The 23157-nt window shown below is 41.5% G+C and overlaps 1 protein-coding gene across 2 annotated transcripts; it reads right to left on the reverse strand.

The window, feature by feature from the left end:
• Positions 1 to 489: 489 nt before the first annotated feature.
• Positions 490 to 14843, reverse strand: LOC120058957 (histone-lysine N-methyltransferase SUV39H1-like). Of its 2 annotated transcripts, none has more exons than XM_039007714.1 (6): positions 14792 to 14843; positions 13712 to 13857; positions 6939 to 7601; positions 6119 to 6265; positions 2036 to 2165; positions 490 to 996 (listed from the first exon to the last, which is right to left on the reverse strand). In XM_039007714.1, the coding sequence occupies exons 1-6, from the start codon at positions 14808 to 14810 to the stop codon at positions 863 to 865; spliced, it is 1239 nt and encodes a 412-aa protein (XP_038863642.1). In that variant the 5' UTR covers positions 14811 to 14843; the 3' UTR covers positions 490 to 862. The 2 variants fall into 2 exon arrangements, with proteins under 2 accessions (XP_038863642.1, XP_038863641.1); XM_039007713.1 differs by having other exon boundaries at positions 13712 to 13886; positions 14792 to 14823.
• Between the last annotated feature and the right edge of the window lie 8314 nt (positions 14844 to 23157).

Here is a 23157-nt window from a genome sequence, read left to right on the forward strand (position 1 = left end):
GCCGTGAATTGCAGGACAACAAAATGGGAGCGTCAGAATGGAATCATTCACATTTAAGAAAAAGTAGGCAGATTGAAAACCAACAAGCACCGGGACAGTTTGGGGGTAAACTAATTCATACCTTATTTTAAGACAAGAATATACAGCACTACTTGCAAGAAGTGTGGAAGAATTGCACTTACCGGTAATTGTAAGTGCAACTGAAAGCACATCAGTATGAACGTGTAAGTACACCTATTAATTACATTACTTTTGTGTCAAGTTTGCTGGATGTCCTTTGGGTGGTGGACCATTCTTGATATACAGAGGAAACTGTTGCGCATGAAACGCTGGCACCTACTACCATACCCCGTTCAAAGGCACTTACATCTTTTGTCCTGCCCATTCATCCTCTGAATGGCACAGAAACACATCTCAATTGCCTCAAGGCTTAAAAAAGTATTTCTTTAACCTGTCTCCTCCCCTTCATCTACACTGATTGAAGTGGATTTAACAATTGACATCAATAAGGTATCATAGCTTCACCAGGTCAGTCTGTCATGGAAAGAGCAGGTGTTGTTAATGTTTTGTACACGCAGTGTATAATCTCTGAAGAATTTTTTTTAAACGCAGATTTGTGGATGTAGATCATGTTCATTGTTTCACTAAAATTGTTTACCAACATACTAGATAGGTTTGGGGACATAAAAAAATAAAATCACCATATCAGTTTTGATATCACCCATGCGCCAATGTGGCTTAAAAGTCAAAGTAAAATAAAAGTAGACAAATAAAAATTCATGTAAACGCTGTACAACTTTCAGAATTCCCCAAAATATATGATGTGTCTGTTCTAGCTTTGACGTTCCGTTTCCAATCTATATCAGAAGAGATACTTTCGACATGTGTCAGATCCACACCTGCACTCCACCCGAATCCGCTTTTTGGGAGAGCTCGGGAGTCCCGCTAAACTGAAATTTGAGTCCATCCTTGTGCTCTCTGCATCAACTGGATCAACTGCAACGACAATGTCAAGAGCCAAATTCAGCCAAGATAGCCAACACAACTGAGAAACGTGTTATGGTTATCTCACCTGCACCACATAATTGTCAAACTGTTTAACAAGCCAAATATGAAAAGCAGTATTGCCCAAGCATCAAACACTAAAAAGCAAAACAAAGTTTAATGTTGGAATTTCCAGTGCTCACTGATTCCATTGCATTATACAATTTCAAGGTGTGTTACTACAAAGACAAGAGGGTTTACCCAATTGCACTTGCCTACCTAGCCCTGAAAGGACTGAGTAGGTAATTTGACACATTTGGTGTCCACTGCCCACACCCACCTATGTAGTTAGTCAATGTAGCTAGTAAGTTAACGGCAATGTCTGCTAGCAGCAATGGGTGATGCCAAAATGACGGAGCCCATTAATTTTCAATGGAAGGAAAATGACACGCCTAAATGAGCCAGGTGAAATGTGCAAAGCAAAGAAAGCGATGCACATTTTTTGAGGAAAGCTGGACTCCAGCGATATTGAGGCAAGATTGACAATTGAAGCTCACAATAGCTTCCTGCCGGTGCTGTATCGGAGGTTGATAAAGTCATTACCTATCACGCTGTGGGCCTGCTGCTCGAAAGAAACACCCACATGGTGATCAACTGTTGAAAATCAAGTGACTTTCAGCTGATATCAACTGTTAGTCACTATTAGTAACAGCAGCTGTATTATCTACCTTTAAAGGGATACTGCAGGATTCTGTTTTTTCCACTTACCCAGTCAAATGAACTCGTGGATACCATTTATACGTCTTTGAGTGTAGTATGAAGAAAGTTAGAGCTGGTTTCTTGAGCCAATGCAAACAAGCGTTAGCGCAATGACTTCAAAGTACACAGGTACGGTAGCATACGCTAGCAGAGACAAAAAATACGGTATCCAGGAGTTCATCCGACTCTGGGTAAGAAGAAAAACAGCTTAATTGCCAATATCTCTCAGTATCCCTTTAAAGTTTAAAATGTCACGTTGGGGTCATATTAGGCAGTGGAACATCACACTTACTTTGCATCTTGTAGTCAAAAGTGAGCTCTTCTCCTGCCCTGATGGAGCGTGTTGAAAATAATGCTATCCTCGGGAGCCTCTCATCCAGGTTGTCTATAAACACATTGTATACTTGCAGGTTGGGGTTGCACTGCAAAACAGAGACAAGACAACTTAAAAAGGTTTAAAAAAATTTAAAGGTCCAATGTAGCAGGGTTTTTTAAAATCTCAAAATCAAATATTTTCTGGGTAACAATTAAGTATCTCACTGTGATTGTTTTCAATAAAAAAAAGGTAAAAAATAAACCTAAATAGTTTCTTAACAAAGGGCAATTTCTCAAGCAATAATTTAGCTAAGAATGTCTGGGAGTGGTCTGAATTGGGAGGGGAAAACTGAAAATTTGCCGTTATTGGCAGAGGTTTAGAACGCTTTCTTATTGGTTTATTAATTAACCTTTTCTCAATAGGGGGCGCCATTTCGACTTTGTAAAAAAACGTTCCCAAATTAAACTGCCTCGTACTCAATTCTTGCTCGTACAATATGCATATTATTATTACTATTGGATAGAAAACACTCTCTAGTTTCTAAAACCGTTTGAATTATATCTGTGAGTAAAACAGAACTCATTCTGCAGCAAACTTCCTGTCAGGAACTGAGAAATCTGAAATCGGGCACTCTGTTCCAGGGTCAGTTTATTAATTTGCATGTAATCTATGGGTCGACATGCACTGCATACGCCTTCCCCTAGATGTCAGTAAGCAGTGAGAATTGGAATGGGGTGTCTAGGTAGATCTGAGGCCGTACAAAAGCTCTTGGAACCGGGTGTGCAGTCTTTTCAACGTTCGTCATGACGCAAGACAGACCTCAGGATTGCATTCTGAAAAGCTCTCGTTATAGGCGTTAGATATATCCGGCTCTGATTTTATTCGATATAGGTGTTAAAAACATCATAATGTAGTTATTTTAAACCGAGTTATATCAGTTTATATCAGTATATTGCGATTTTCGGTATTTTATTTGTGCTGCGTTATGGTGAGTTGGACACGTCTTCGCCACATGGCTAATGTTTGCTGCTAATTCCAAAGTTGAAGATGACAATCTACAACCGAGCAACGATTATTCTGGACAAAGGACAACTTGCACAAGATTCTGATGAAAGCTCATCAAATAGTAAGAACTATTTATGATGTTAATTCGTTGTTCTGTTGAAAAATGTTAAACTATTATTCCGCCATTAATTTCGGTGCGGTCTCGCTTTAACGCACGCTGTATGTCGTAGTAACGTTAATTTTAAAAATCTAACACAGCGGTTGCATTAAGAACTAATGTATCTTTCATTTGCTGTCCAACCTGTATTTTTTAGTCAAGTTTATGATTAGATTAGGTGCCTCTCCCAAGATTTCTCCTGACATTTTGTTTGCATTTTGGCTACTATTCATATTGTATAACCACGATTTGTGCCGCTAAATATGCACATTTTCGAACAAACCATATATGTATTGTGTAATTTGATGTTATAGGACTGTCATCTGAAGAAGTTTGAGAAGGTTAGTGAATAATTTTATATCTTTTGCTGGTTTATTCGTTATCGCTACTGTTGGCTTGAATCAATGCTGTTGTGTAGTTGGCTATTGTAGTAAGCTAATATAATGCTATATTGTGTTTTCGCTGTAAAACACTTAAAAAATCTGAAATATTGGCTGGATTCACAAGATCTTTGTCTTTCATTTGCTGTATACTGTGTATTTTTCATAAATGTTTTATGAAGAGTATTTAGGTAATTCACGTTGCTCTCTGTAGTTATTCTAGTTGCTTTGGTGAGAGTTGTGATGGTGGCTGCAATGTAAAACTATGATTTATACCTGAAATATGCACATTTTTCGAACAAAACATATGCTATACAATAAATATGTTATCAGACTGTCATCTGATGAAGTTGTTTCTTGGTTAGTGACTATTTATATCTTTATTTGGTCGAATTTGTGATAGCTACCTATGCAGTAAAAAAATGGTGGGGAAAAATCGTGGTTAGCTAATAGCTAATAGAAATACATATTGTGTCTTCCCTGTAAAACATTTTAAAAATCAGAAATGATGGCTGGATTCACAAGATGTGTATCTTTCATCTGGTGTCTTGGACTTGTGATTTCATGATATTTAGATGCTAGTATTTACTTGTGGCGCTATGCTAGGCTATGCTAGTCAGCTTTTTTACTGATGAGGGTGCTCCCGGATCCGGGATGAGTACCAAGTAAAAGTTAAACTAATTTACCACACGGTGTTGTCACCATGGAAGGCCAAAACTCTATCCCACCAACAAAGTCAGAAATGTCTGGTGTTTTTTTTCTTTTCCAAACAGCTTTTACACTAAAAGGGCATTAACCTCTCTTGGGTACGTGAGACGTTAGCGTCCCACCTCTTCAACAGCCATTGAAACTACTGGGCGCCAAATTCAAATACAGAAATACTCATAAAAATTCAGAAAACAAAACATATTTTACATAGGTTTAAAGATTAACTTCTTGTGAATCCAACCACGGTGTAAGATTTAAAAAATTCTTTACAACGAAAGCATACCATACGATTATTTGAGAACATAGCCCAGCAGACAAATCATTACAAACAGTAACCAGCCAAGTAGAAGAGTTACACAAGTCAGAAAGAGATAAAATAATCCCTTACCTTTGATGATCTTCATATGGTTGCACTCAGCAGACATTCATTTACTCAATAAATGTTCCTTTTGTTCGATAAAGTCTCTTTATATCCAAAAACCTCTGTTTTGTTCACACGTTTTCTTCAGTAATCCACAGGCTCAAAGTTTCCAAAACTGTTCAAATAATGTCTGTGAGTATAACATAACTGAATTGGCAGGCGAAAACCTGAGGAAAATCCATCCAGGAAGTGCTATTATTTTGAAATGGGTGTTTTTCCATTGAAAGCCTATCCACCATATAAATGGTTATGACCAAGATTGCGTTCCCTATGGCTTCCACTAGCTGTGAACAGTCTTTAGACATTGTTTCAGGTCTTTATTCTGAAAAATTAGGGAGAATGAGCAGTTTCAATGAGAGGCCAGTGGAAAGTCCCCAACCTGTTTGGTGCGCAATCCCGAGAGAGCGCCTTTCATTGTTTTTCTTTTATATTGACGACGCTATTGTCCAGTTGAAATATTATTGATTATTTAAGCTATAAACAACCTGAGGATTGATTATAAACATCATTTGACATGTTTCTACGAACTTCACGGATACTATTTGGAATTTGTCTGCCTCTTGTGACCGCATTTGAGCCATTGGATTACTGAACAAAACGCACCAACAAAAATTGAGGTTTTTGGATATAAAGAGGGACTTAATCGAACAAAACAAACATTTATTGTGTAACTGGGAGTCTTGTGAATGCAAACATACGAAGATCATCAAAGGTAAGTGATTAACTTTATTGCTATTTCTGACTTTCGTGACTAATCTACTTGGCTGCTAACTGTTTGTAATGTTTTGTGTGCTGAGCGCTGTCCTCAGATAATCGCATGGTTTGCTATCGCCGTAAAGCCTTTTTGAAATCTGACAAGGCGGCTGGATTAACAACAAGTTAAGCTTTATTTTGATGTATTGCACTTGTGATTTCATGAAGGTTAAATATTTATAGTAATTTAATTTTGGCGCTCTGCAATTTCACCGGAAGTTGTCGAGGTGATCCATAAGAAGTTGTTTAAGGTCAAAGCATATCTACAGCAATCAATGCTATATTTCAGAATAGTCAAACGCTTATAATACATTCCACAAAAACACAATTATATTATGATTTTCATTGAGAGAAAAAAAATGTTTGTTCACTATAAATCTTATTCAGTTGGAAAAATTTGGTGCACTTCTTGTTCCGTATGCGAAAGCATATTACAGTGCAATACTAGAACACGTCCATGGGAACTCAAGTGGCATTTTGAACGGCTTCTATTCTGATGTGTCTACGATACGTCTGCTTTCACTTGCGCATAGAATACCAAAATATACTACTACCGAAAGGTACGACATTGTGCTTTGGCTATTCGGCAGGTATGTTTTTTGAAAGGTTAACTCGTATGATAATGTGCCACTCACACTGTGGTTGACAAAGTGGGAGATGTTGCCATGGTTAGCAGCATCCACCGTATAAACGTCCTCCACGTAGTCCAGGTCAAACAGGTAGGTGGCGCCTTGCCGGTCGTACAGGTGTCCTCTCTTCTCCGCCTCATCCGATGTGATGATCTGACGGAGGCAGACGAACACACCACTTTAGCAACTGCTCACAAACACCCTGAATGGAAAGTTAAAGTAAGCTTCTGTTAAAAAAGCAGACTCAGACATTTGTCTAATGTCCTTTGTCAATTACTCTAATCCAGGCATCTGAGACTATGGGCCACCCTTCAGAGAACATCAAGACAACGCCCCCCCCATTGCAACTATTTATTTTTCAGTTGTAAATAGTTGTAATGAATCTGTTAGAGAACCACTATTTTTGGCCACTCCATCCAATCCAATATTTATAATAGCTAGCAATCTGATTTATTTTACAAGGCATGTCATTGCCCCTTTAAGACATCTGTTGCGCAGTTGCACCTAAAGCATGCTCCAAACTTATTTTTATGGCGCCACAAGTGTAATTTTAGAAGTTGAGAAATAAACATTGTAGCACTGGAAATCAATTATTATTTTTAAATGTAGCCATCAAAACTTATTTTAAATGACAAATGTAAAAAATAACCTTATAAACCCTTAAAAATATATGAAATGCTGGTGCTTCCCTAGGGAGGCACGCCTCACACTTTAATCCAATTTTAACATTCGCTTCGTGACAGAATAGCTAATTCCGGTAAATGCAGCGGACATGATCGGCCAATACTTTCCCCCCAAATATTGGCCAATACTTTATACTACTTACCTCTCCAACGTACTCCATGACAAAGGTGTTCTTTTTGATGTGCTGTAGTGCACGCACACCCCAGCCTCGGCCATTCCCAGTCTTGAAGATGCACAGGTCGAACTGAATGCCCTTCTGGACCAAGCGGTTGGAGCAGTCAGGCCCGCAGCTGCAGCGGGAGTTACACTCATAGATGGGCTCCCCGGCCCGCACTCGCACCTGGCCCTTGTCAGTGTAGGCCAGGCGGTGGAGGGAGGCCCCGGGGCAGCAGCCGCCGATCGGATCACTAAAGCAGTCCTTACACTCACAGCCCACAGCCATCTCGTTGAGCACGATGCCCTCGCCCACCTTATAGTTAGTGATGTAGGTGAAGTCCCTGGGCGGGCCGTCCAGGTCCACCTCGTTCAGGACAAAGATGCGGCCCGGGTGGTTACGAGTCTTGTTCAGGTCGGCTTCCCAGCACTGGAGCCTCTTGCGGAGCTTGGCTTTCTGCACCAGGGTCCAGGCCACGTCCTTGTCCAGCCGCTTGGGGCAGGTGGTCCGTCTCTTCTGCCGCCTCAGCTCATGCTCCATGTCCTCGTGGAACTGCGTCATTAGCTTCCTGCACTTGAGGTTTTTGCGGGGCTCCCAGGTGTTGCTCGACTCGGGGTAGCCCTTCCATTTAACCAGGTAGAACTCCTGCTCCTGATTCACAAAAGGAGACATGACTTGGGTTGCATATTATGGCACAAAATATTAAACATTTTATACATTATGCACGCATATAGTCCATTCGAAAAGTATTCAGACCCCTTGACTTCTTCCACATTGTTATGTTATAGCCTTATTATAAAATGGATGAAATTGGTATTTTTCCTCAATCTAAACACAAGATCTCATAATGACAACGCAAAACCAGATTTTTAGAATTGTTTGCAAATTCATAAAATAAAAAAACAGAAAGCACATTTACATAAGTATTCAGACCCTTTACTCAGTACTTTGTTGGAACACCTTTGGCAGCGATTACAGCCTCGAGTCTTCTTGGGTATGACGCTACAAGCCTGGCACACCTGTATTTGGGGAGTTTCTCCCATTCTTCTCTGCAGATCCTCTCAAGCTTTGTCAGGTTTGATGGGGAGTGCTGCTGCAGAGCTAAAAACTCAGCAAAAAAAGAAACGTCCTCTCACTGTCAACTGTGTTTATTGTGAGCAAACTTAACATGTGTAAAGTCAGCCCCCACCCTCCGATCCAACAGTTTCCAGACGTGCTCAATGGGATTGAAATCCGTGCACTTCGCTGGCCATGGCAGAACACTGACATTCCTGTCTTGCAGGAAATCACGCACAGAACGAGCAGTATGGCTGGTGGCATTGTCATGCTGGAGGGTCACGTCAGGATGAGCCTGCAGGAAGGGTACCACATGAGGGAGGATGTCTTCCCTGTAACGCACAGCGTTGAGATTGCCTGCAATGACAACAAGCTCAGTCCGATGATGCTGTGACACACCGCCCCAGACCATGACGGACCCTCCACCTCCAAATCGATCATGCTCCAGAGTACAGACCTTGGTGTAACGCTCAGTCCTTTGACAATAAACGCAAATCCGACCATCACCCCCCGGTGAAACAAAACCGCGACTCGTCAGTGAAGAGCACTTTTTGCCAGACCTGTCTGGTCCAGCGACGGTGGGTTTGTGCCCATAGGAGATGTTGTTGCCGGTGATGTCTGGTGAGGACCTGCCTTACAACAGGCATACAAGCCCTCAGTCCAGCCTCTCTCAGCCTATTGCGGACAGTCTGAGCACTGATGCAGGGATTGTGCATTCCTGGTGTAACTCGGGTAGTTGTTGCCATCCTGTACCTGTCCTGCAGGTGTGATGTTCCGATCCTGTGCAGGTGTCGTTACACGTGGTCTGCCACTGCGAGGACGATCAGCTGTCCGTTCCCGTCTCCCTGTAGCGCTGTCTTAGGCGTCTCACAGTACGGACATTGCAATTTATTGCCCTGGCCGCATCTGCAGTCCTAATGCATCCTTGCAGCATGTCTAAGGCACGTTCACACAGATGAGCAGGGACCCTGGGCATCTTTCTTTTGGTGTTTTTCAGTCAGTAGAAAGGCCTCTTTAGTGTCCTAAGTTTTCATAACTGTGACCTTAATTGCCTACCGTCTGTAAGCTGTTAGTGTCTTAACGACTATTCCACAGGTGCAAGTTCATTAATTGTTTATGGCTCATTGAACAAGCATGGCAAACAGTTTTTAAACCCTTTACAATGAAGATCTGTGAAGTTATTTGGATTTTTACGAATTATCTTTGAGACAGGGTCCTGAAAACGGGGCGTTTCTTTTTTTGCCGAGTTTATTTTCAGGGGTTTGATCAGGTTCAAGTCTGGGCACTGGGTACTTTGCTCCGTTCCTCTTTCCCTCGATCCTGATTAGTCTCCTAATCCCTGCTGCTGAAAAACATTCCCACGGGATGATGCTGCCACCAATATGCTTCACCGCAGGGATGGTGCCAGGTTTCCTCCAGACATGACGCTTGGCATTCTGGCCAAAGAGTTCAATCTTGGTTTCATCAGACCAGAAAATCTTATCCCTCGTGGTCAGAGTCCTTTAGGTGCCTTTTGGCAAACTCCAAGCAGGCTGTCATATGCCTTTTACTGATGAGTGGCTTCCGTCTGGCCACTCTACCATAAAGGCCTGATTGGTGGAGTGCTGCAGAGCTGGTTGTCCTTCTCGAAGGCTCTCCCATCTCAACAGATGAACTCTAGAGCTCTGTTAGAGTGACCATTTGGTTCTTGGTTACCTCCCTGACCAAGGTCACTTTCCCCCGATTTCCCTGAGCTGGCCGCCCAGCCAAAATGAGCAGAGTCTTCGTGGTTCCAAACTTCTTCCATTTAAGAATGATGAGGCCACTGTGTTCTTAGGGACCTTCAATGCTGCAGAAATGTTTTGGTACCCTTCCCCAGATCTGTGCTGCTCTACAGACAATTCCTTCAACCTCATGGCTTGGTTTTTGCTCTGACATGCACTGTCAACTGTGAGACCTTAAATAGAAAGTTGTGAGCCTTTCCAAACCATGTCCAATTAATTGAATTTACCACAGGTGGACTCCCAATCAAGTTGTAGAAACATCTCAAGGATGATCAATGGAAATAGAAAGCACCTGAGCTTACCCAATTTCGAGTCTCATAGCAAAGGGTCTGAATACTTACGTAAATAAAGTATTTTGTTTATAATACATTTGCAAAAAAATTATAGAAACGTGTTTTCTCTGTCATTATGGGGTATTGTGTGTAGATTGACTTAAAAAAAAAAAAATCCATTTTAGAATAAGGCTGTGACCTAATAAAAAAAGTAAAGGGCAGGGAGGCAAACTGGTGAGGGCCCAAAAAAGTGACACTTTTTTTGCACTGAAACATGCAAAACATGACAGCTTTGCACACTCTTGGCATTCTCTCAACCAGCTTCTTGAGGTAGTCACCTGAAATGCATTTAAATTAACAGGTGTTCCTTGTTAAAAGTTAATTTGTGGAATTTCTTTGCTTCTGAATGCGTTTCAGCCAATCAGTTGTGTTGTGACAAGGTAGGGGTGGTATACAGAAGATAGCCCTATTTGGTAAAAGATCAAGTCCATATTATAAAAAGAACAGCTCAAAAAAGCAATGAGAAATGACAGACCATTACTTGAAGACATGAAGGTCAAGTCAATCAGGAAAATTTCAAGAACTTTGAAAGTTTCGTCAAGTGCAGTCGCAAAAACCATCAAGTGCTGTGATGAAACTGGCTCTCATGAGGACCGCCACAGGAAAGGAAGACCCAGAGTTACCTCTGCTGCAGAGGATAAGTTCACTATACTTAACTGCACCTCGGATTGCAGCCCAAATAAATGCTTCAGAGTTCAAGAAACAGACACATCTCAACATCAAACTGTTCAGAGAAGACTGCATGAATCAGGCCTTAATGGTTGAATTGCTGCAAAGAAACCACTACTAAAGGACACCAATAAGAAGACTTGCTTGGGCCAAGAAATACGAGCAATGGATATTAGACCGGTGGAAATCTGTTTTTTGGTCTGATGAGTCCAAATGTTCGATTTTTGGTTCCAACCTCTGTCTTTGTGAGATGCAGAGTAGGTACACGGATGATCTCTGCATGTGTGGTTCCCACCGTGAAGCATAGAGGAGGTGTGATGGTGTGGGGGTGCTTGGCTGGTGACACGGTCAGTGATTTATTTAGAATTCAAGGCACCCTTAAACAGAATGATTCTGCAGCAATACGCCATCCCATCTGGTTTGCACTTAGTGGGACTATCATTTGTTTTTTAACAGGACAACGACCCAACACACCTCCAGGCTGTGTAAGGGCTATTTGACCAAGAAGAAGAGTGATGGAGTGCTGCATCAGAACACCCGACCTCAACCAATTGAGATGGTTTGGGATGAGTTGGACCGCAAAGTGAAGGAAAAGCAGCCAACAAGTGCTCAGCACATGTGGGAACTCCTTCAAGACTGTTGGAAAAGCATTCCATGTAAAGGTGGTTGAGAGAATGCCAAGAGTGTGCAAAGCGGTCATCAAGGCAAAGGGTGGCTACTTTGAAGAATATAAAATATATTTTGATTTGCGTAACACTTTTTGGTTACTACATGATTCCATATGTGTTACTTAATAGTTTTGATGTCCACTATTATTCTACAATGCAGAAAATAGTAAAAATAAAGAAAACCCTTTAATGACTATGTCTGTCCACATTTTTGACTGGTACTGTATATACGTTCATATTTTATAAAAGAGCAGACCCGAGCAGCAAATTGGAGATTCAAGTCGCTGTTCGCTAGAAGAGTCTGATGTTTCAGCGTATGTAAAAGATGCCTATTGTATTTCTTTACAGCGCACACATCATTTCAGATTTTCAAAATTGATAAAATCTTAAATCTAGTGCAAAGGCATTTTAGAAGCATTGCCTCTATAGCTAATACCAGACACTCACTCATTCTTTATCGCACAGTCTTCTAAACTCCCGACTCCATTTAATGCCAAGATGTTTATATTTATTTTTGATTATGCTTTTGTAATGCTTTTTGTGACGTGGATCATAATTACAGTTAGCCTATCAGGTCCTCATAACGTTACGTGGAAAATACAATTAACGGGACACAGAATTAAATGTAAATTACACTCGCACAAATGCGACCAGTTATTTTTCGTATTTACATATAATTTCTTTCACTAGCAAATGCGAGTGAACTGCTGGCACTTTAGAGCCCACTGAATGTCCATCTTATGTTCGCTAACGTTAGCTTTAAACAATCAGTGTTTACCTTTCCACAACACATGGTGTCGAAAAGGGATTTGGCCATGTGTTAACGTACAGCTGACAGTCGGCAAACTCAGCATCACAACAAACAGGAGGAGGGGCAGACACGGGGCAGCTACTTCGAATAATGATGTATTCATCTCCATGTCTGTTGACACAAACTCCGTATATGTCTGTGTGTCGCAGCTCGAGAATCGGGATGTTAGATTTACTCAGTGGATTTATTTTTTATGAAAATGTAAAGAAATAAAAATCAGGCCCTATTCATTTCTGCGCACTTTTAACTCAGATCTTGTTACCTGCATACATGGACTATTTTCATAGTTGGTACGCAAAATGTCTTGGCAGGTCTGAAAGTGCTTTTTGCATATACAGTTCCAAGTTTCTAACAGTTGGTTAGCCCAAGATGTACTGTTATGGAGTGTAGGCTAACCGACTCCTTTAATGCCCAAGGACCTTTATATGTTATGTTCAAAGGTAAACTGGGTCTGGCAGCCAAAACAGCTAAGTACTCCATCTAAATGTGAATCTATTCTCAATTGCGATACTGTTCTAGAACCATAAAGCCCTCTAATTTTATGACACATCAAAATAGTTTATAAAATATATACGTATTGTACACTGTTTTAACACAGTTGCAGCCAACAGGACATCACTTTTCTGGCATCCTTCTTCCATTACACCCAGGTGTTCAGAGACCCTAGATAGCTAATTAGAACAGGTGGACGCCTGTTGGAAATATCACCGTGTGGTGGACCATGTTAAAAGGTGAATAGTAATTAGCAGACAGAGCGTCGGGACAGCACGGGACAGCATCTGGGAATATCCCCCGGACTGCAGATATGTTAATAGACGGTATATGTTTAGTATTAGGCTACCGTCTATGAAAGGGCTAACAGTTGGACACAAACACAGATTAGGGCTGGAAATTGCCATGGAACTCTCAATACAATATTATCACGATACTTAGGTGCCGATACGATATGTATTGCAATTCGATATTGTTATTTTATTGCGATACAATGTTCCAAACATATTACTCACCATATGTCTGCTGCAGAAAGACAAGATAGAGACATGATAAAACGAGTTTGGATCAGTCATGGCAATAAGTGTTGAAAACAAACTGGCTCCCTATTTAAAAGATAGATTGAGAACAAGGAAAAATACTAGCGTTTTGGTGCAGGTACAGCCAACTAGCACAGAAATAATATTGCAATGTTGTCAAAATGATATATCATCAAAAATAATATCCTGATTTGTAACTATTGATTTCCCCCCCATCACTAATAGAGATCCTAATAAATTACATCATTATATGGTCACATGCCTGTAGCTGTAAATTCTGACTGATGATCTGTTTCCATGGACTGCTTTATGGACTGTGGCTTTAAGAAACCAAAAGTAAAAATTAATCACTAACTGAAGGTTGCAATTCTTGAGATAACTCCAGGACTTGCCTCAGCCTTCATAGTCCCTTAGAGAATGAATTCACTCACCTTAGACTTCTTGTAGTCACAGAGGTACTCAACCTCATAGTCGTCGATGTTATGCTTGTTCACCCGTAGCTGTTTACAATGGAGCCTTTCCTGGCGGCAGACAGCCTGCAGATCGTCCAAAGACAGCTTGCAGGATACGCTACAACCTGCAATTGTAGCCACCATGTTTAGCTAGCTAAGTTACAAATAAACGAGAAAAAAAGATATTCAGCTTGAGTATTCTTATTTGTAATTGCAGACACTGCCAGACAGTTCTACAAAAAAGACAGTTTGAAGACAGGTAGAAACTGCTCATCCAATAGAAATCCCTGATATCGCATGTAGGCGATGTCATGGCGAAGTTAGCTAGTTAAACTCATGCGCAGAAACACCTCACCGAGTCTAACGGTTGTTTCGTGCCGAACTGCGCACGCCGTCAAATCAAAGGCACGCCTTCGATGTAGTCGTATTTGACGAAAATGAAAGCGTGTCACGAGATTGGATTAATAAAATGTTCAACTACTTAAGACATTCATTCGAATCTAGGTTGTGTCTTTAGATTGAGACAATAAACTACTAAGGAAGAATTATTTACTTCTCAAACCCCAGCCTGGTCTACTTTGTCTGTTTAGCTAGCGTTCCTGGAAGTCTCGCGATGTTACGCCTCTGGTTTCAGAAACTGTGGTTCTACAGAGTAAGGTCTCTGTTTTGGCGCGCTAAATGCTGTTTTCAAGTAAGTAGGGCTGTCAGAAAAACACGCGAATTTTCATAAAATTTACGCGTCCTAATGACACGCAGCTTGCTAACTAGCTAGTTCTTGGGCTACTTTAGTTAGCTATTAGTTACTCCATATCCGCATGCATTCGTTTTAAAAGTTAACGGTATCAACTTCAAGCTGTTAGTATTAAAAAAAGACCACACAATCCACATGCGCAGATAAAATTGCCTACTCAACATCGTTCTTGCTTTAACCTGGCTAGGTATTCTACGACAAGCGTGTGATAAAGGTCGCGGAATTAAGTGTAAGATTTTAATTTCAAACAGCAACAACATGCAAGAAACACAACACATATATACGTATTAACTTCCCACTCTCCTTACCTTCCAACTCTTCCGCCATGTTTACTGCACCGCCAAAATGGAACAATCCTTCGATTGGGGGAAAAGACTTTCGAGGAAGCAGCTGTTCTATGCTGTTGATTGGATGCAGCATATTTTAGCGGTATTTCTATTGGAGCAGAAAAAGCTCTGTGACTCCTAAACTTTGCAAATATGTAATCATTTTGCAAGATCAGCAAGGTATGGAAAAATAATACTCATATTCTCACTAATGTTCAGCGAATATTGGTGTAAAAAATAAAACATATCCTTATTTATTAATTCAATCATTTGAAATGTGTAACACTAGAGGGTGCAGTAGACACACCATTTCAAAATTGGCTCTACTACATACATGGGAGTTAAAAATGAAATCAAATTTTATTGGTCATGTACACATGGTTAGCAGATGTAATTGCGAGTGTAGCGAAATGCTTGTGCTTCTAGTTCCGACAGTGCAGCAATATATAACAAGTAATCTAACAATTCCACAACAATTATCTAATATACACAAATCTAAGTAAAGGAATGGAATAGGAATATATAAATATGGATGAGCAATGACCGAGCGGCTTAGGCATGATGCAATAGAAGGAATAAAATATACATATGAGATGAGTAATGCAATATATGTAAACATTATTAAAGTGACTAGTGATCCATTTATTAAAGTGGCCAATGATTTCAAGTCTGTATGTAGGCAGCAGCCTCTCTGTTAATGATGGCTGTTTAACAGGCAGTGGCTCAGGTGGTTGTTGTCCTTGAAGATCTTTTTGGCCTTCCTGTGACATCGGGTGCTGTAGGTGTTCTGGAGGGCAGGTAGTTTTCCCCCGGTGATGCGTTGTGCAGACCGCACAACCCTTTGGAGAGCCCTGCGGTTGTGGGCAGTTCAGTTACCGTACCAGGCGGTGATACAGCCCGACAGGATGCTCTCAATTGTGCATCTGTAGAAGTCTGTGAGGGTTTTAGGTGACAAGCCAAATTTCTTCAGCCTCCTGAGGTTGAAGAGGCGCTGTTGTACCTTCTTCACCTCACTTTCTGTGTGGGTGGACCATTTCAGTTTGTAGCCAGAGCAGTGCTTGATTTAGGATGAAAGTAGTGCAGGAGCTGTCTTTTTCCAAGTCTGTCTGTCTAGACTATGTTCACCGAAATTCGCAAATTACATTATGCTATAGAGACCTCTGATTATTCAATGTTAAGGGTTCATACACATTTTATGACTTTTAACCAAATGTTCATGACTATTATAGCCTACATGAAAAAGTAAGCATCATTGAAGGCTACTGGGTCTGATCCCATGTAGGCCTACCATCTCCTGCTGTTGTGCCCTTGATCAAAGCAAGGCACTTAACCCCCCCCAAAGTAGAACTGCACTGTTAGTCACATGTTGTCAACCCTCCATCTGGATAGCTCCTGGGTGTGCAGGCTTGGCTTTTGATCCAGCCCTGAAACACCCAAGTTCGCTTATCAAGGTCCTGTTGAGCAGATTATGTTTAGGCTACAATGTCGTTAGAGCAGGGCTTGAACAAAAGCCTGCACACCCAGTAGCTATCCTGGAGGATGGTTGCCACCCTTGACATAAAATATTGCATTACAATAAAAAAATGTGGCTATCTTTATAAAATGATTCACACATTTATATATAAGGCAAAACATATGTTTCAGGGGAGATCTATGCACAGCACGTTATTTGTCAATTATGATATTTGTAGAATATTTTTAACGTTGTCGCAATTATGACTATTGTTTAGAGGGGAATCACAGCTTTCCAATGGTGCAGATTTATTTAGGTCAGTGGAAAGGCGAAAACTACTTTAATGATTAGTTAGCTATAGTTAACTGCTACAAGTTATGTTTTGAATTGGCTATCTAGATACTGTCATTATTTTATACCTGCAGCTGAAATGTTGAACTCTCCTCTCAGGCAACAGCCCACTTGCACTGGCACACACAGATACGCACTGAAGAGTCATTCCGATAATGGTTGATATGTAGATTTTTAAGTGATTGATAATATTTAAGTGTGTCTAAATGAATTAAATTAACAAAAGTATGACACTAATTTCCATTACTTTTTATAATCTTACAAGCCCTAATTTGAAAACCTGGAACAGCACATCATGCCCATTCAGGTTGGCGCCTTTTCAATCTGCACAATCTCGAACAGCCTACTGTCATGCACAGATTCACAGCCTAGCAGCAAACTTGAACAAAGCCGAATCAGAAAATGAATGCCCACTCTCCAAAGCGCCCCAGAGTGGAGGTGTCATAATACCCATAAAAAAATGTAATCCCTTATGGGAACAACAAATGGTGGAAAAATGATTGGAACCATTTCCCTGTTTGACCGCTAGGTTATCATAGCTGCGAGAACTAAACTCAGCAAAAAAAGAAACGTCCTCGCTGTCAACTGCGTTCATTTTCAGCAAACGTGTAAATATTTGTATGAACATAACAAGATTCAACAACTGAGACATAAACTGAACAAGTTCCACAGACGTGTGACTAACATAAATGGAATAATGTGTCCCTGAACAAAGGGGGGGTCAAAATCAAAAGTAACAGTAAGTATCTGGTGTGGCCACCAGCTGCATTAGGTACTGCAGTGTATCTCCTCATGGACTGCACCAGATTTGCCAGTTCTTGCTGTGAGATGTTACCCCACTTCCACCAAGGCACCTGCAAGTTCCCAGACATTTCTGGGGGGAATGGCCCTAGCCCTCACCCTCCGATCCAACAGGTCCCAGACGTGCTCAATGGGATTGAGATCCGGGCTCTTCGCTGGCCATGGCAGAACACTGACATTCCTGTCTTGCAGGAAATCACGCACAGAACGAGCAGTACGGCTGGTGGCATTGTCATGCTGGAGGGTCACATCAGGATGAGCCTGCATGAAGGGTACCACATGAGGGAGGAGGATGTCTTTCCTGTAACGCACAGCGTTGAGATTGCCTGCAATGACGACAAGCTCAGTCCGACGATGCTGTGACACACCACCCCAGACCATGACGGACCCTCCACCTCGATCCCGCTCCAGAGTACAGGCCTCGGTGTAACGCTCATTCCTTCGACGATAAACGCAAATCCGACTATCACCCCTGGTGAGACAAAACCGCGACTTGTCAGCGAAGAGCAATTTTTGCCAGTCCTGTCTGGTCCAGCGATGGTGGGTTTGTGCCCATAGGCGTTGTTGTTGCCGGGGATGTCTGGTGAGGACCTGCCTTACAACAGGCCTACAAGCCCTCAGTCCAGCTTTTCTCAGCCTATTGCGGACAGTCTGAGTACTGATGGAGGGATTGTGCGTTCCTGGTGTAACTCGGGCAGTTGTTGTTGCCATCCTGTACCTGTCCCACAGGTGTGATGTTCAGATGTACCGATCCTGTGCAGGTGTTGTTACATGTGGTCTGCCACTGCGAGGACGATCAGCTGTCCGTCCTGTCTCCCTGTAGCGCTGTCTTAGGCATCTCACAGTACGGACATTGCAATTTATTGCCCTGGCCACATCTGCAGTCCTCATTCCTCCTTGCAGAATGCCTAAGGCACATTCACGCAGATGAGCATGGACCCTGGGCATCTTTCTTTTGGTGTTTTCCAGAGTCAGTAGAAAGGCCTCTTTAGTGTCCTAAGTTTTCATAATTGTGACCTTAATTGCCTACTGTCTTGTAAACTGTTAGTGTCTTAACAACTGTTCCACAGATGCATGTTCATTAATTGTTTATGGTTCATTGAACAAGCATGGGAAACAGTGTTTAAACCCTTTAAAAATCAAGATCTGTGAAGTTATTTGTATTTTTACAAATTATCTTTGAAAGACAGGGTCCTGAAAAAGGGACGTTTCTTTTTTGCTGAGTTTAGTTTGGTGAATAGGGGTTCTGCAAATGTTATCATAGTGGGGGGGGGCACCCTCAGCACCCCTACTTCCCGTGGATATGGGTATTATGACTCATACTGTGGTACACTATTGCTATTCAATGCAGATCCGGTATGCAATTCCCAAAAATTTGAAGTGCCGGTACAAGTCAAGCACTGAGCCAGAGTTAACTACTTAAAATATTTTTTTGTTGTAGTTTACAATATGAGACCTATCTTTGGTATCAATGCACTTCAGAGGGAAGGCTAGGCCAGAGGCGTATTGTGTGTGTGGTTTGAGAAGCTCATGGAGCAAATACCATCTACTCCAAGGAACAGATTCTATTAGTGTTTACTTTGTATTCAATATTACATGAAATGTACCCATTAAGGTAATCAAATTCATTTCAAACTCCAAAGGTTTGTTGTAAGTTTTGAGAGAAGGCATGAGAGACTGATGAATACCTCTGAAAGTATTGTGCAATAGGCTTTAAAAAAAATGTATTGGCTTTTTGAGATAACATTGCAAAACAAAATGTACTGAGCATGCTCGATATAAAATGTAGGCAAGCATTATGGGTAGAAAAAAAATATCCTACCACACCATTAGCTACCATCTTCATTCAGCTGAGGAATGAATAAATGCATGATCTCAGTCAATATACATAAAAATAAAAACTGGGCAAGGTACTCAAGCAGTGTGGTGTCTCTCTTCCATTTCCTGGAGGGGACCCATGTTGCTCTCCCGTTAGGAGATTCCAGGACAGTCCATTCCATATTGTCATACAACAGTAACATTCCTAGACTCCGCAAAGTTGATGTCAGCAGTAACAGTCAGCTTGGACAGCTCCAAAGTGGCACTTTCATCAGTTACCTTCTCTAGCATCATCTTTTGACGTCTGAGTTGAAGAGGGAAAGGGAAGCGATCCAGGGAGGCGTGTTCGATCTTACAGAGGCTGTCCTCACTGCTGTCACTGTTATAGTCGGGATTGGAGACACCAGCGCCACACCAGCCAGGCCAGGGGTTCTCCCTGAGTGGCACCACGTCCTCAGTCTGAACTGCCTTCTCCAGTATGCCTCTGTGGGGCCTCTCCTCCAACCCAAAGGCCTCCTCCGGACTGGGCTCCACCTTACGGAACGTGTGGCGGGCAAAGAGGCATATGCAGAACATCTCCACAATCACAGAGTAGTGGTAAATTACTGAGAGAGGAAGAGAATAAAAAAGATGAGGTTACCACCAATACATGTCACATTGATAATTTCCTAATATGCATTTCTCTCCACTGTTACAATATTGACATGGAGATGATATTGGGAGGGAGATGTATGGGGGATAAATTCCATCATGGTGCACTTACACTGGGAACGCATGAGAACAGAGAAGGGAGGGGAGCAGGGCACCACCTCCAGGGCCCCCATGGTCTCCAGGATTCCATTCTGAAGGCCACACAGCACCAACACTACAATGATACAGACAAACTTGGCCCTCAGCCCATAGCCAGGCAGAGCCTTTTTGGTGGCCTTGTAAAACAGCAAGTGGCCATAGAAAGACAGGAAGGTAGACACGCTTATGATGGCATTCACGTACACATTGGGATTGACAGAATCCACCTGTGAAAAATGACAAGGGTATGGTTTAACAAATAGCAGCATCTACTTGTATAATTAACTCATTGACTTATTAACCACGGACTCACCTGGTTAAATTAAGGACGAACAGAGAATGGTTATAATGCAAATATGTCTTGCAGTATATGCTTGCCACTCACATGTCCATAGTCATACTGCTCATCTGTCCAGAGGACCAGAGTGACAAAGAACAGGATGGTTCTGACCACTGACAGTTGAAGCACAGCAGCCATCATCCATCCCAGGCTGGTCCTATGGAGGGGTAGTGGGGTGGGGCGATTACGGCGATATATTGTGTATTTATCATTAATACGATACAGCCGATAATGGCAACTATATTGTGCATTTACCAATATTGCGATATGGGGCAGCTACAGCAATATATTGTGTATATCATTATCACGGTACGGCAATATCTTATGAATCTAACATTATCGCGATATAGATGTGCACACTGGGGAGGAGGACATCCATTGGTAAAGTACCTGTTGATCGCTATCATAGGGAGGCAACAGCAGCAGCAACATGGGAATGGATCTGGAGACACCTGCTCTCCAGCTAAGATCTCCAGCATGCGGGCCTTTCCCCCAAAGAAGTCTGTGATGAGCCCCATAAACTTTAGCAGAGTGATTGAGTGGTACCTTGAGAGAGAGAAACAGACAGACGAAGAGCTAGTTTGTTTTACTGGAGGTTTTAGCACAGAATGACGTGAATAATGTTTCCGTCAACTTTAAGTTTGTACGCAAACATAGTGATGGTGAAAAATTGGTTGTACTCGATACTTACAGAGAAGCTATGAAATTACAAAGTGAGGAGGAGCGAGGAACATACAGCGCAATGATGGAGGTTAAGCCAAAGACCTGACCGAAAGAGAATGAGTGAAGTTGGACAAAATTTACAAATACTTATCCGATTTTAAAAAACATGTGTGGCAAAAAGGAGGTGTCCCTTTACCGGGTACATGCCCAGTATCCACAGGTAGAGGCACCGGCGTCTGGAGGAGGGCACATGACGCAGGAAGAAGCCCACCTCTTCTAGGAACAGGGCCAGAATGATCACAGCAAAACCGGCAGGAATGATAAACAACCAGAGCTCATCCTTAACCACTGAGGACAAACACACAATACATGGACTAGTGGTGGGACAGATCATATACAACACAGACTAGGAGGGCTGGTGTAGCAGAGGATGACTAAGTTATTACTCAGAATCTAAGACGGCAAACACTAATATTGCACATAGACAAAGCATTAAAAAAAGCATTGCGCAGTTTTGGGCATTTTTTCACTTTCTGGTGCCTTCAAGCACAGACCTATCACACTAAGGTGTCAGATCCAATGAACAAAAATAAATAAAGTAATCTCTTGCCAGTCAATAACATAACCCATATAGTTTTTGTGAATGCATAAATGCTGGTCTTACCACTGAACAACTCCCATGACAGTGGGATCTCTGCTCCTAACCAGCTGCAATTGTCTCCTCTCATCTTCTCAGGGAGTACAGTTCCTACTACCAACAAACATCACACACGCCAGACTTATGAATAGAACAGAATCCAGAGTAGGCTTTCTATAAAACCAGATATCCGTCACATTTTAGGAGGGACAATTAAATTTGAACAAACTGACCTCCTATAGAAAGACTGATTGTTTTTCTGTTCTCCGAAGACGGACACTTGGTGAGTGTCTTGTCAGTTCCGTGTTGAGGTGGCATCATTGTCTGAACGATTCCTTTCCGATAGCAGTGAGTAATGATTGGCTAAACACAGGAAACCGACAGGTAGGGAGCCAAGTCCACTCTGGAATGTGTCAACTTCTGTTGTTTCTGAACTGACCATGAGGGGGACCAAACAAGCTACGTGGTGAAAATATTGTCTGAGACAAGAAATTATAGTAAATAGTCTTTGTGCGTGACACTTAATTGTTATAAGCATAGTACTCTTTTAAATACTTAAGATTAAAGCTGCAATATGTAATATTTTGGGCAACCCGACCAAATTCACAGAAATGTGAGTTATAGATCTGTCCTTCTCATTGAAAGAAAGTCTAAGAAGCTGTAGAACTGTTTTATTTCTATGCTTCTGTCTTTCGTTTTTGCATCTTTTACTTTCAGTTTTGTACACAAGCATCAAACAGCTGAAAACTAAAAAAAATTGGTTATGGAAGATATTTCACAGCGGTTTAGATGGTACAATGATTATCTACGCTATATGTGCTTGTTTTGTCACAACCTGAAATTAGGTGAACTAATCAAATTTTGGCAGAGCCATTTCTGCAGTGCAGCTTCATCTTCTCGATATACTAACCATAATATTCATGTGGAGTTTTAAATTATTCAATTTGCAGCAAAAGACTGTCCAATACTATGCAATCTGCCTGAGCCTTGATGAATAAATGCTGCAACTAGGAGGTGTGTTTCACCACCCATCATCAAATAAATCCTTCATTTATTCAAAAAATTGCCTTTAGTAGAAAAACAGATACAGTAGAAAAAAGTACCTCCATTGAGAACATAATGTATTATATAAACATCACTGGCCAAATATACTGTATAATGAAAAAATATATATTTCATTGTGCTACTGATATACACAGACACATATATATTCCTATAACATTGTGTGTGATCAAACTACAAAGCCCTGAAAGAACAGTAGCCTTTACAGAAACCACTGATGAATCTTCAGCCTACCGCTGGTTCTCAATCTCAACAGTGTGATACATCATAACATTGAACTAGTGATTGACTGGTTCTTTAGTGTTTACCAAACAAACGAATACAGCAAGACCCCGGTAAACAAAGCAGCATTCTTCCAATCATGATGGAGTGGGACAATCATCCTGGCCCCACACTAAGCTACTCCGTGTCCATTAAGTCTTCACCCACACCAG

This window comes from Salvelinus namaycush, chromosome 14 (assembly GCF_016432855.1).
Source record: "Salvelinus namaycush isolate Seneca chromosome 14, SaNama_1.0, whole genome shotgun sequence".
Classification (NCBI taxonomy): domain Eukaryota; kingdom Metazoa; phylum Chordata; class Actinopteri; order Salmoniformes; family Salmonidae; genus Salvelinus; species Salvelinus namaycush.

What these genes read in the sequence shown, in the direction of transcription:
- LOC120058957 (XM_039007714.1), bottom strand. An exon ending in GTGACTACAAGAAGTCTAAG is followed by an intron (nt 7,602 to 13,711) that starts GTGAGTGAATTC and finishes TTTGTGAATCAG; the next exon opens with GAGCAGGAGTTCTACCTGGT. An exon ending in TTTTGACTACAAGATGCAAA is followed by an intron (nt 997 to 2,035) that starts GTAAGTGTGATG and finishes TTGTCGTTGCAG; the next exon opens with TTGATCCAGTTGATGCAGAG.